The 12,342-nt window shown below is 38.3% G+C and overlaps 1 protein-coding gene across 1 annotated transcript in view; it reads left to right on the forward strand.

Annotated features, from left to right (window-relative positions):
• The first annotated feature begins 5,466 nt into the window (after positions 1-5,466).
• LOC140467327 (C4b-binding protein-like) overlaps positions 5,467-12,342 on the forward strand; it is a 65,998-nt gene continuing 59,122 nt past the window's right edge. Inside the window, exons 1-3 of the mRNA XM_072563605.1 lie at positions 5,467-5,625; positions 8,407-8,506; positions 11,248-11,321. Of these exons, the coding sequence (XP_072419706.1) occupies positions 5,550-5,625; positions 8,407-8,506; positions 11,248-11,321 (250 nt within the window). The 5' untranslated portion in view covers positions 5,467-5,549. The remainder of the gene's footprint in view (positions 5,626-8,406; positions 8,507-11,247; positions 11,322-12,342) is intronic.

Here is a 12,342-nt window from a genome sequence, read left to right on the forward strand (position 1 = left end):
ATAGTCCGACAGGTTTAATTGGAAGCACTAGCTTTCGGAGCGACGCTCCTTCATCAGGTGGTTGTGGAGGACACAATTGTAAGACAATTAAACCTGTTGGACTATAACCTAGTGTTGTGTGATTTTTAACTTTGTACACCCCAGTCCAACACCGGCATCTCCAAGTCATGATTGGGAAGCTATATCCTCGGTCCCAGATCTCTGACTCTCCTGGGACACACGGAAATTGAGATAATGAATTAAACAGCCACCACAAATAAAGACTTAAGAGTCATAGAGCTGTACAGTACGAAAACAAACACTTGGGTCCAACTCTTCCATGCTGACCAGATATCCTAAATTATCTAATATCATTTGACTGGTATACCTCTAAACTCCTTCTATTCATACACACCTCCAGTTGGCCTTTTAAATGTTGTCTTCATACCAATCTGCATCACTTCATCTGGCAGCTTGTTCCAAACACACACCACCCTTTGCGTGAAAACATTGCTACTTTGGTCACTTTTAAATCTTTACTCTCTCGTCTTAATCTAGTTTTGGACTCCCCTAACCTAGGGAACAAGATCTTAGCTATTCACCTAATTCACGCCCCTCATGATATTATAAACTTCTTTAAGGTCATCCCTTAGCCTCTGGTACTCCTAGCCTGTTCAGCCTCTCCCTATGGCCTGAAATCTTCCAACGCTGGAAACATCCTTTAAGTCTTTTCTGAACCTTTTCAAATTTCACAACATCTTAAATCAACTCTTCAATTCAACATCCCACATCCTTTCCAACCCTGTTATTTTTAAACCTATTTTCTAATCAACCTGCTCAGTGATCCCATTACACATCTCTGAAGTGAGTGGAACTTAAACCCAGGCCTTCTGATCCGGAGGTAGGGACACTGCCACTGTGCCATAAGAGCCCCCCAGTGCACCTGGTATTCCCAGGTAGTCTCTCATCCAAATACTAATCAGGACTGAGTCTGCTTAGTTTCCACGATCAGGCATTTTCAGACGGGTATGGTCACAGGCTTCCAGCCTCTTTAGACACTAATTTGAAAGTAAATCTGAGAGATATCCTCTGAATAATATCATGCACTTTCCATACCCATCTTGCATTGGAAAAAGGACATTTAGCCCTTAATGTTAACAAGAGTGACGAGATTTTCCAGCAACGTTTTGTAGATGAGAGTTTTGGAGCAGACTTTGGATTTTTTGTGTTTCTAAAATCCTGCTGCACTTAACAGCTGGCTTCTCAATAATTCCATCTCTGAAGAAACATCCTCAATTACCTAAATGCAAAATCCACAGCAGCTCAAATCTGAAATCAAGAACAATCATTGTAAAACGCTGTTATATTTGTGAGGTGATATGGGCAACTATCTATTATCTCCACTCTCAAGTTTAGGAGGCAGGCAACGTTTTCTAGGAATCAAAACTTGATGTTTTTGAGCAAAATGCACAGAAAGCTGAAATGTAAAACGTGAAACTTGTACTAACTAGGCTGTGTATTCATTATAATGTGGGATATTACTTTACATTCCTGAATTTCTACAGTGTGGACCTGATGATGCTTAGGATCCTTGCAACTCTTTTTTTTGAGTCTTTTGCCAATAATGGAGTCATAATGAAACAGAATGTGACCATGTAGGAACATAAAGTTCTCTACTTGGCCAATTGTAACTGATTTGATTTTAGCCTCAACACTCCTGTCTGTCCTTATAATCTTCAACTCTTTTATTTATGAAAATCTATCCACATCTGATTTGAATAATTAGGAACAGGAGCAGGCCATTCTACCCATCAAGTCTGTTCTACCATTCAATGAGATTGTAGTTGATTTGTGGTCTAATTCTCTCTTTCTGCCTTTGGCCTGTATATCTTAATTTTTGCTAAGCAAAGCTATTATCTATTTTAAATTTAAAATTAACAACTGATCCAGCATTAATTGCCAACTCACTTGTGGAAGAGAATTCTAAAATTCTATCATTATTTTTGTATGTAGGTATTTCTAACATCTGAACAAGCTAAACCTAAAAAAAATTAGAAATCCTGGTTTGTGAGACCTTACCACATCCATTAAGGATGCTTATATTGTTCCAACTTTGAGAAACAACCCAAGGCCTCACAAGTTGTTTATCTTCTCATCAACTGTTCAGCAGTTATAGTCATAAAGTTGTCCCCCAGTCTCTGTCTAAAAGAAACCAGGACAAAATATAACTCTTAAAGCCACAGCATCATCACAATATTTATATCCTTTTATCAAGTAAGGAGAATAAAAAGTTCACAGTACTCCAGATGTCATCTTATAGGCCCTATCTTTCTGTAGTAAGTCTGCTTGTTTCTGTGGAAATAGATGCAGAGCTAAGATTTTGAGCCTGATATGATTCTTCTTCAGAACTTGTTCAGCCATATTGGACTCAAAGCATTAACTCTGTTTTTCTCTCACTACAGATGCTACCAGACTTGCTGAGTTCTCCAGCACTTTATATGTTTGTTTCCGATTTCCAGTATCTGCAGTATTTGCCTTTATTCCTTCATTTTATTTGTTCTTGCCAGAGATGTCAACATTCCTTTTGCTTTCCTACTCACTTTCTGGAACTGCAAGATAACCTTTTGTAGTTCATGTACTAAGATACAAAAACGCATTTTCATCACCTGACCTTTTGAGTTCAGGCTGGCTTTCTGGAGAGCAATCCAACTGATCCCATTCCCCTGCACAATCCATGTAGCCCTATGTAATTATTCCATTCAAGGAGTCATTAATTTACCATTTTGAAATCATTCCTCATCTTTATTTCCACCTCCCTCAAAGGCAGAGACTCCTAGGTCATTGTCATTCATTGTATGAAATAGTTCAATTTTGCTTTCCCACATCACGTACACAAATCATTAAAGTTGTGTTGCCTAGTTTTTGCACCACCAGTTAATGCGAACAACTTTCTCCGCCTTACTAAAAGCTGTTGAGATGTTGTACTAGATAATCTTGCTGAACTCCCAAGTGTTATGATGAGAGTGACTATCCTTAAATTTAAAGTAGCATTTGATTAAGTTTAGCATCAATGAACTCAAACAGAATTGATGTCAGTGAGAAACTTTGGGAATCTCTTTACTATATAGAGCCATACCTAGCACAAAGAAAGATGGGTTGTGGTTGTTGGAGGTCAAACTTCTCTGCTTTAGGACATCTTCAGGTGCTTCATCAAAGGTCTTCCCTTTTAATAAGTTAAAAATCACACAACACCAGGTTATAGTCCAACAGGTTTAATTGAAAGCATTAGATTTCAGAGTGCTGCTCCTTCATCAGGGAGATGGTGCTTCCAAATAAACCTGTTGGACTATAACCTGGTATTGTGTGATTTTTAATTTTGTCCACCCCAGTCCAACACTGGCTCCTCCACACCACACCATCAACACTCTTTAATAAGGTCAGAAGTGCAATGTTCACTAATAGTTGCACAAACCAGACCCATTCAGAACTCGTCAGGTACTGAAGCAGCCCATTCCCACTGGCAGAAAGACCTAGGCACTATTAACACTGCAACTGATAAATGGCAAGTAATGCTAACACCACTCAGCTGTCACACAAAGATCATCTCAAACATGCGAGAATCCAACCACCATCCCTTAATATTCATTTTTATTCCAATTACCAAAGTCCCCACCATTAACATAAATTGACTGGATCATATAGATGCTGTGGTTACAAGAGCAGGCTGGAGGCTGAATATTTTGAAGGAAATAACTGAGCACCCGACATCTTAAAGTTTTTACACGCACAAGGCAGGGTAGCATAATGGCTCACAGTGTCAGGGACCTGGGTTCGATTCTACCCTTGGGTAACTGTGTGGAGTTTGCATGTTCTCCCTTGTGTCTGTGTGTCTTTCCACTGGGTGCTCTGGTTTCTTCTCAAAATCCAAAGATATGCAGGCTCGGTGGATTAGCCACGGGGAATAGAGAGTCCCAGGGATGGGGTGGACTCAGTAGGCTGAATGCTGAAAATGTGTTGCTGGAAAAGCGCAGCAGGTCAGGCAGCATCCAAGGAGCAGGAGAATCGATGTTTCAGGCATGAGCCCTTCTTCAGGAAGGCCGAATGGCCTGCTTCCACATTGTAGGGATTCTGATGGAATACTCTCCTTTTCATGGAAATTTACAACTTCAACAATTGTCAAGAAGCTCGACAGAATCCAGGGCAAAGCAGCTGACTTGATTGCCACTCCATCTGCCAAGTTAAATCTCCCCTCTCTACCACCGATGCACAGTAACAGAAATGTAAATAAGACTAACAGTAGTAATCCACCTGGGCTTCTTTGATATCAGCTTCCAAACCTGTGACTTTGACATCTGAGAAAGGACAAGGACAGCAGTTATGTTGGATCACTAAGGCCGACAAGTTCTCCGCTGGACCATGCATCATCATGACTGAAAGCAAAAAGCTGCCTCTTCACTATCACTGAATCAAAATCCTAAAACACCCTTCCCAGTAGCTTCTGTGTATATCTACACCAATTGAATTGCAGCAGTTCAAAATAGTAATTTACTGCCTTCTCAAGGATACTGTGAGATGAGAAATAAATGCTGGCAGTTTCAGCAATGTTTCACTTCTCAATTTCCTTTGGTCAATGGCGAGCAATCCTAGTTTCCTCAAATTTGCAACTAAAATCCCTAATTCCTGGAATATTCTGGTAAATCTGCACCCTCTTAAGGACCCTTATGTCCTTCTTTAAAGATGGTACCATGAATCACCAGAGCTTTATGAAATTTCAGCATACATTTTCTGTTTTTATCCTCAAAGCCTGTATTTATGAGACCCAAGATTCCATATGCTCTGGTAAATGTTTGCTCAATCTGTCCTGCAGTTCTGCAATTTTCAAAGTATATGTCTTCCACCTAACTGTTCATGTCCCTCTGACATTGTACACAATTGCTGTGCTTAAATTGTATTAGGTAAGCCTATATTGTACGCACTAACATTTTAATTGCTGTAAATGATTAAGTACACTCTTAATCAGACTTGATCTCCTATGTAATAATTTACTATATCAATTGATCTTTGCAGACATTTTTTCTAGCTGAGTAAACAGAAGTGAGGAAGTTTAGTTTTAAAAATTCTAATAAACACCATTTAATTTTTCTCAATTAAATACTGGAATAATTTTATGTCTCTTTAAAAGCATATGTCTGTGTCTTGAGGAATTTCAGCAATCTTGAGAAGGAATGAGAGAAATTTCAAAGTTGACCAACCGTGCACACTCTTCGTTGGAATCTATCATAGCAATTCCCATAAACTGTGTTGATTGTTTCATAAGAGTATCTACTGCTTGCGAAATTGCATCCTTGAACTAATTCTCCCACTTTTTAAAATAGTGCATTTTTTTAACAATTTCCCAGAAATGTTAGTCAGGTTCATGTGGACACAGCCCTGTTTATAAATAACCCTCCCACCCCCTTGAAAATCAATAAAATCCAAATGTGAACTTTCAACCTGTTTATTTAAAATCATTCAGTGTTCCAGAGTTAGAGGTGTGCGTCAACAAAAATCAAGTTGGAAGGGGAAAGAAAATGACAAAAATGTTTCCGAAAATTGAATTAATAGTAACATTCCTTAGTATTGTGCATAGCAGCATTGCATTAATTGGTAAGAGATTAGTTTTTTTTATTGGTTGTATTATTTAGCTTCATTTTGTGCATTGCTAATGAAGTCCATGAGTTATGTGAGTCAGTTTACTAATTCAGCGTAATGATTAAAGACAAATACTGCAATACTTTATATGAAATGACTGACTTGTATCACAGTGGCATTGGAGGCTGGTTTGCATGAAGCTTTCTATAAAATATTTATTAGCAAATACAATGTAGTGATGTGAAAACATGGAGAGTTATATCATGCTATAAATCTTCTGGACAAGCATACTAGACAGTAAATGAATGTTAAAACGCATTTAAATTCTATGAAAAATTGTGAATAAAATTAAATTTAAATTATTTTTTATTTTAACAAATTTCCTTTACTTAGACCTAAGCAACAAATTTGATGACCTTAAAGTTAAAACAATTTGTTGTTGGATTGGGGTTGATTGTCTGTATTAAAGTTGCTGTAAAAGTTGTTCTTGTAACCACAAAACAACATCACTAAGTACAAACAAATTGGAAATTGCTTGAAAACAACTGTGACTTGAGAAGGAATTAAGTTACACACACCCAAATATCTTCACACTATTGCCAGCTGGAATTTAATTGGAACAGTTTACAGCTAGGTTTCCTTTCTTAAACGGATATTATTTTCCAAATTATTACCACCCTCTTTCTATTCTGTAGGTTTTTTAAAAAGTATACACATTTCCCTCAGTTCTCAAATAAATCACCAATGCACACAGTTAGAAATTGCGTTTAGTGTTCTTTTGTGGACCTGGTTGGAAAGAGCATCCCAAATCTGTAAAAGTGATTACAATAAAATTGAGGGACGTTCAGCTCAACATGCTATAGATGTGCACTTGTTCGATAGAAGGTGCATCTATTTCATATGAAATTGACTGACAGCCTCAGTTTTCAATGCAGCTGGACACTTTGGCTTTAATTATGTATTATTGAGAACTGTGGACAATATTGGTAGCAGGACAATCTATAATGGTAACTCCCAAATGTCAGGCATAGCTTTGGAGATTTTGGTGAAGATAAAGAGGAAATGGTCCTCAAAGTAGCAAAATTCAGTGAGTGAGAAGGAATATGTTCTAGGTTACTGGAGGAGGTAAGACTGCAAGTTGGCAACAATATTCTAATTCTCCTTCAATTTGGGATATAGTACTGAAGGACCGGAGCATTCCAAACATTACATACCTGTTTTAATAAGGGAGATGGATTAACCCAGCCAGTGTAGGTCATTAAGCTTAACATACTTGGAGGGAAATTTTGAAGGATACATTTCCATGACAAATATTAAATGGCAATTGGGAAAACAGTTGAAGCCTGTTGAAGTGAAATATGTGTAACAAACCTGATTAAGTTCCTCGACAGAGTAATAGAGAAGGTTGCTAAGATAAAATGGTTGATATTATGGATATCAACTCTGAAAAAGCATTTGCCTAACTACCATGTAATAGACCTTTTGTCAAAATGGAAGCTTTTGATATGAAAGAGACAGTAGCATGTAAATATGATGTTAGTTAAGAGACAAAAAATAACAAAAAAATGTTGGTAAGGGGGCTGTTTTTCAGACTGAATGAGTATACAGTGGATTCCACAGGAGTCACTATTAGGATAATTGGTCTTTTTGATGCATACAAACGGCCTAGGTTTGGATGTACATGGAATAATTTCAAAGATTGCTGAAGATACAAGACATGGACATATAATAAACAGTAAAGAGAAGGGAAATGGGCAAACGTATGGCAGTTGAATGTAGTGTAAAGATGTATGAAGTAATACATTTTTGTTGCAAGAATAAGGGAAGGCAGCATAAACTAAGATTGGCTTTTTAATTCATTCATGGCATGCCAGTGTCACTGGCTGTACCAGCATTTATTGCCCATCCCTAATTGCTGAGAGGGCAGTGAAGAGTCAACCATATTGCTGTTGGTCTGGAGTAATATGTAAGCAAGACCAGGTAAAGATGAAAATATTTACAAATTTAAAGTAGATTCAGGAATGGAGTGATCTGGTCTACCATTCTCACTCAGCATATTGAAATAGATTGTGCCAGTATACGTTCAGCATTCAATACCATGGAAACAGCACAAGTTTCGCAAGATCGCTGCACCCAAGCATGTTGCTGCATACAAGCCATAACTGAGTTCCTGTTGCCTGTATTCAGACACAATAAAATATCTAAGTACATTATACCAGTAAAACAGATGAATATGTGCAAAGCATCTGAGCCAAATTACACTTAACTTGAATTTTTGATGATGACATGAGATTATAATGGAATGCACTGCCTGGACATGTGGTGAGGCAGGTTCAAATGAGACATTTAAGAGGGCATTGGATGATAATTTGGATAGAAATGATGTGCAGAGATTTGGGTAAAATGTAGGAGGTTGGCACTAGGCCATAAAACCGGGACTGGCCTGAGGAGCTAAATGGTCTCCTTCTGTGCCATAGCAATCTGCAATTCTGTGATTCTAGAATGGACAGTATTCCATTTCATAGCATTGGTATTCCATCTGATAAACAAAGTGAAGTGAAATAAAAGTAAACTATAGAGTAAAATGAAGGGACCGTGTGCTGTAAGATGTTATCACTTCCAATTGAGTAGTATCTTTCAAATTAACATTTATTAGGTTACACTGCAAACGCAAGTTAGAGCTATTTGGGATTATGGTTGACACAGACTGGTCAGACTAAAGGGTCTGTTTCACTGCTGCATGACTCTCTGACTCCATATTTGTACATTTACTTGTCCCATTTTTCCCTTTTGTAGATCCAAACTGCCCTGATCCAGACCCCATTGACAATGGATTTTTTGAAGTGAAAACAAGTGAAAACTCTGAAATAAAGCTTTTATATCAATGTTTACCAGGGTAAGTATTCATTGCATTAAAAAATCTACAAAGGATAACAGTTTTAATTGAAGATTTTCATACATCAATGTTTGAGCCCTAATGTGCTCCACGGGTCTGAAAGAAAACACTGGCTGTGAGGTGGTAAGGTGGGCGATTGTGAGATGAGATTTTGAAATACAAATTCCAAAATATTTATTTCCTACAGAAAATAACTACAGGACGTCTTGTAAAATTCCAACAGGTTTCCGTACTGATTGCCTGTAAGTCGGAGTTGACTGCCAGTCGGCTGCGGCTACAACCAGGGAGCTGATGACAGATACATCTGGCACAGAATCATAGAGATGTAAAGCACAGAGTTGGTCCAACTCATCCATGCCAACCTGATATCCTAAATAAATCTAGCCCTATATGCCAGCATTTGATCCACATCTCTCTGAACCCTTCCTATTCATATACTCATCCAGATGCCTTTTAAATGTTGTGATTGTATCAGCCTCCACCACTTCCTCTGGAAGCTTATTCCATTCATGCACCACCCTTTGTGTGGAAAAGTTGACCCTTGGGTCACTTTTAAATCTTTCCCCTCTCACCTTAAACCTGTGCCCTCTAGTTTTCAACTCCCCTATACTGGGGAAAAGATCTATTCTCCTATTCACGTTCCTCTGTATAAACTTCTGTAAGATCCCCCCTCTGCGTTTGATGCTCCAGACAAAATAGACCCATCTTATTCAGCCTCCTGCTTTAGCGCAAACCCTCCAACCCTGACAACATCCTTGTAAGTCTTTCTGGAACCCTTTCAAGTTTCACAACATCTTTCCTTTAGCATGGAGACCAGAACTGAATGCAGTTTTCCAAATGTGGATGAAACAATGGCCAGTACAACTGCAACATGACCTCCCAACTCCTGTACACAATGCACTGACCAATAACGACAAGCAAACCAAATGCCTCCTTCGCTACTCAATTTTCAAAGAAATGTGGACCTGCACCCAAGGTCACTTTGTTCAAAAACACTTCCCAGGACCCTACCAATAAGTGTGAAAGTCCTTCCCTGATTTGCCTTACCAAAATGAAGCATTTATCTAAATTAAACTCCATGGCATGTCCTATAATGGGACTTTTCAATATTGATGGGATTCTTAGGGCATGTTGGTTATTGAGATCACAGGTTTTGGCCCATTGCAAAAGAATTTGAGGGACACCATTTGCCGAGTTCCAATCCTATGGATTTTTTCTTACTGAGCCTGCTGTATTCCTGTCACTCATCTCATGGACTCAGCCCTTCTCAACTCCTTTCAACCAAGGGTGGAAATCCCATCCTTCATGTGTTGAAAAAAAAAATTGATAAAGAGGACATGTGGAGTCTCCTTAGAAATGTTTAGTGACCCACCTGCCTCTACAAATGTGGTATGTTGCCATCTGGCATCTTTATTGTAACAGAAAATTGGGGTTCGTCATAGAGTCATAGCCATAGAACTTTGAGAGTTTTACAATTTTTACTTCCCCTCTATCAGCCTGGTTTTGGGACTTCAAATTTCCCCATGGTATGTACCTGCCTAATTCCTGGGTGTTCCACCTTCACCAAAGTAGTATTCCAGCAATTTTAGCCCATGTTAGAATGTCAACACTGGTTCCAGATGTAACACTCTCAAGTGACAAAAGAGTTTGCAGGCAACCTGTCTCAGGAAATTGAGTGTACTTAGCTGTGGATTTTACATCCATAAAACTAATAAGGAGGACTGCAATACAGAATTATTGATAAATGAAGTTTTCCACCTACTCTTAAAAACTCAGTCGCATCTGCAATATGATTAGATTGATTATGGGATATGGCTAATTAGTCACATTTATTAACTATTAGATATCACCAAACAAAATCAGACAATGAGAAAATTCCATCCTACATTATTAAAAAGTGAATATACTTATCATTGAAATTACATGTGTCTGTTTCCTTGCCCATTGCTTTCTTGTTAAAATTGAAACTGGCATTATATTCCCACATCTCCATTCCATCCACAAGCATGACCATGAGCTTCCTGTAGCTTGTCATTTTAATTTCCTTTTATTCTCAGTCAGGTCTTTGTGTTTATGCCTTACTGCAGTGTTCTAATGAAGCTCAATGGAGGGTCAAGAAACAACACTTCATCTTTCAATATGGGACCTTCAACACTGAGTACAACATTTCATAACATCTGACTCAATTTTGATCTAAGTTTTAGCAGTTTCATCTTGTTTCACATCTTTGTCCCTTTGAATTGCATTCAGAGCCATTTACACTTCACCTGGACACATATTTTCTAATATTACCTATTACTACCTGTTGGCTTTTGTACCATGAAAAGATACATCATTTAATCTCCCATGCTCTTCAATTTACTGCAGACCTTAGCTTTTGTTCACCCAGTTCAACAATATCTTTTCAAGGGTAACTAGCGATGGGGAGTATATGCTGGCTCAGCCAGCGATGACCACATCCCATGATGAATAAAAAAGTTAGAATTAGCATTTTATATGTTGGTTCTGTCAGGACAGAACAGCTGCGACATTTTAACACATTTGTTGATTATAGAAGGAAAATGAAGCTTTTGAATAAAATTCTGAAGTCCCTTACTCAGCTTCTTACACAGCAGTTTATTGAAATGAAGACAACCTTGTCTTCTTCACTTTCTCCAGTCTTGTACCCACCATTTAAGGAACTTCTAGTTATTCTCAGATCTGTCTCAGTTTCCCTTAAGTAGCTATGTTTTGTTTTGTAGGTACACTTTGACTGGCACACGATATCAACACTGTAAAAATTCAGTCTGGCAGCCAAAGTCCCCGAAATGTAATCGTAAGTTTCAATTGTAATTTTAAATGAACCGACTGGCTTGTATTCATATTATAGGACCTTATGCCGTTGTATTGTATTTGTTAAGTTATTAGGAAGGTAAAGCTCCTAACATTTTGGGATGGTCAAATAACTTGGTGTCAAGCTTCTTGAGTGTTGCTGGAGCTGCACCCTTTCAGGCACGTTGGGAATATTCCATCAAATCCCTGACTTGTGTCTTGTAAATAGTGAACAGGCTATGGGGAGTCAGGAGATGGGTTATCACAGAATTTCCAGAGTTCTGCCTGCTCTTTTAGCAGTTGTATTCATGTGGTTAGTCCAATTCAATTCTTTGTCAATGATAAGCCTGCAGGGTGTTGACAATAGGATAATTTAGTAATGGGAATGCTGTTCAATATCAAGAGACAATAGTTTAATTTAAGATGGGCATTTCCTGGAACATTTATGACATGAATGCTACTTTCCACCTATTAAGCCAAGCCTGATGTCCAAGTCAAAATGTGTCAGCGCCGGTTTGGAGGGCCAGAAGGCCTATTCTTGTGCTGTATTGGTCTTTGTTCTAAGTCTTTCTGTATATGAACATCAACACTTCAGTATCTGAAGAATTGCAAATTATGCTGAACATTGTGTACTTTTTTTTTCTGTATTCACTTGTGGGATATGGGCATCTCTAGCCAGGCCAGCATTTATTGCTCATCACTAATTGCTCAGATGGTAGTTAAGCATCAATCATATTATTGTGAGTCTGCAATCACATGTAAACCAGACCAAGTAAGGATGACAGATTTCCTTCCCTAAAGAATATTAGTGAACCAGATGGGTTTTTCCTGTCAATCAGCAATGGCTTCATGGTCATCATTAGACTCTTAATTCCAGATTCTTTTTTTATTGAAATCAAATTCCACCGTCTGCCATGGTGGGATCCCATGTTTCCAGAACATTAGCTGAGTTTCTAGATTGATAATCTTGCGATAATATCGTAGGCCATTGCCTCATGAACACCCCCATCTCCACTTCTGACATA

The sequence above is a fragment of the Chiloscyllium punctatum genome, chromosome 45 (assembly GCF_047496795.1).
Source record: "Chiloscyllium punctatum isolate Juve2018m chromosome 45, sChiPun1.3, whole genome shotgun sequence".
In the NCBI taxonomy this organism is placed as follows: domain Eukaryota; kingdom Metazoa; phylum Chordata; class Chondrichthyes; order Orectolobiformes; family Hemiscylliidae; genus Chiloscyllium; species Chiloscyllium punctatum.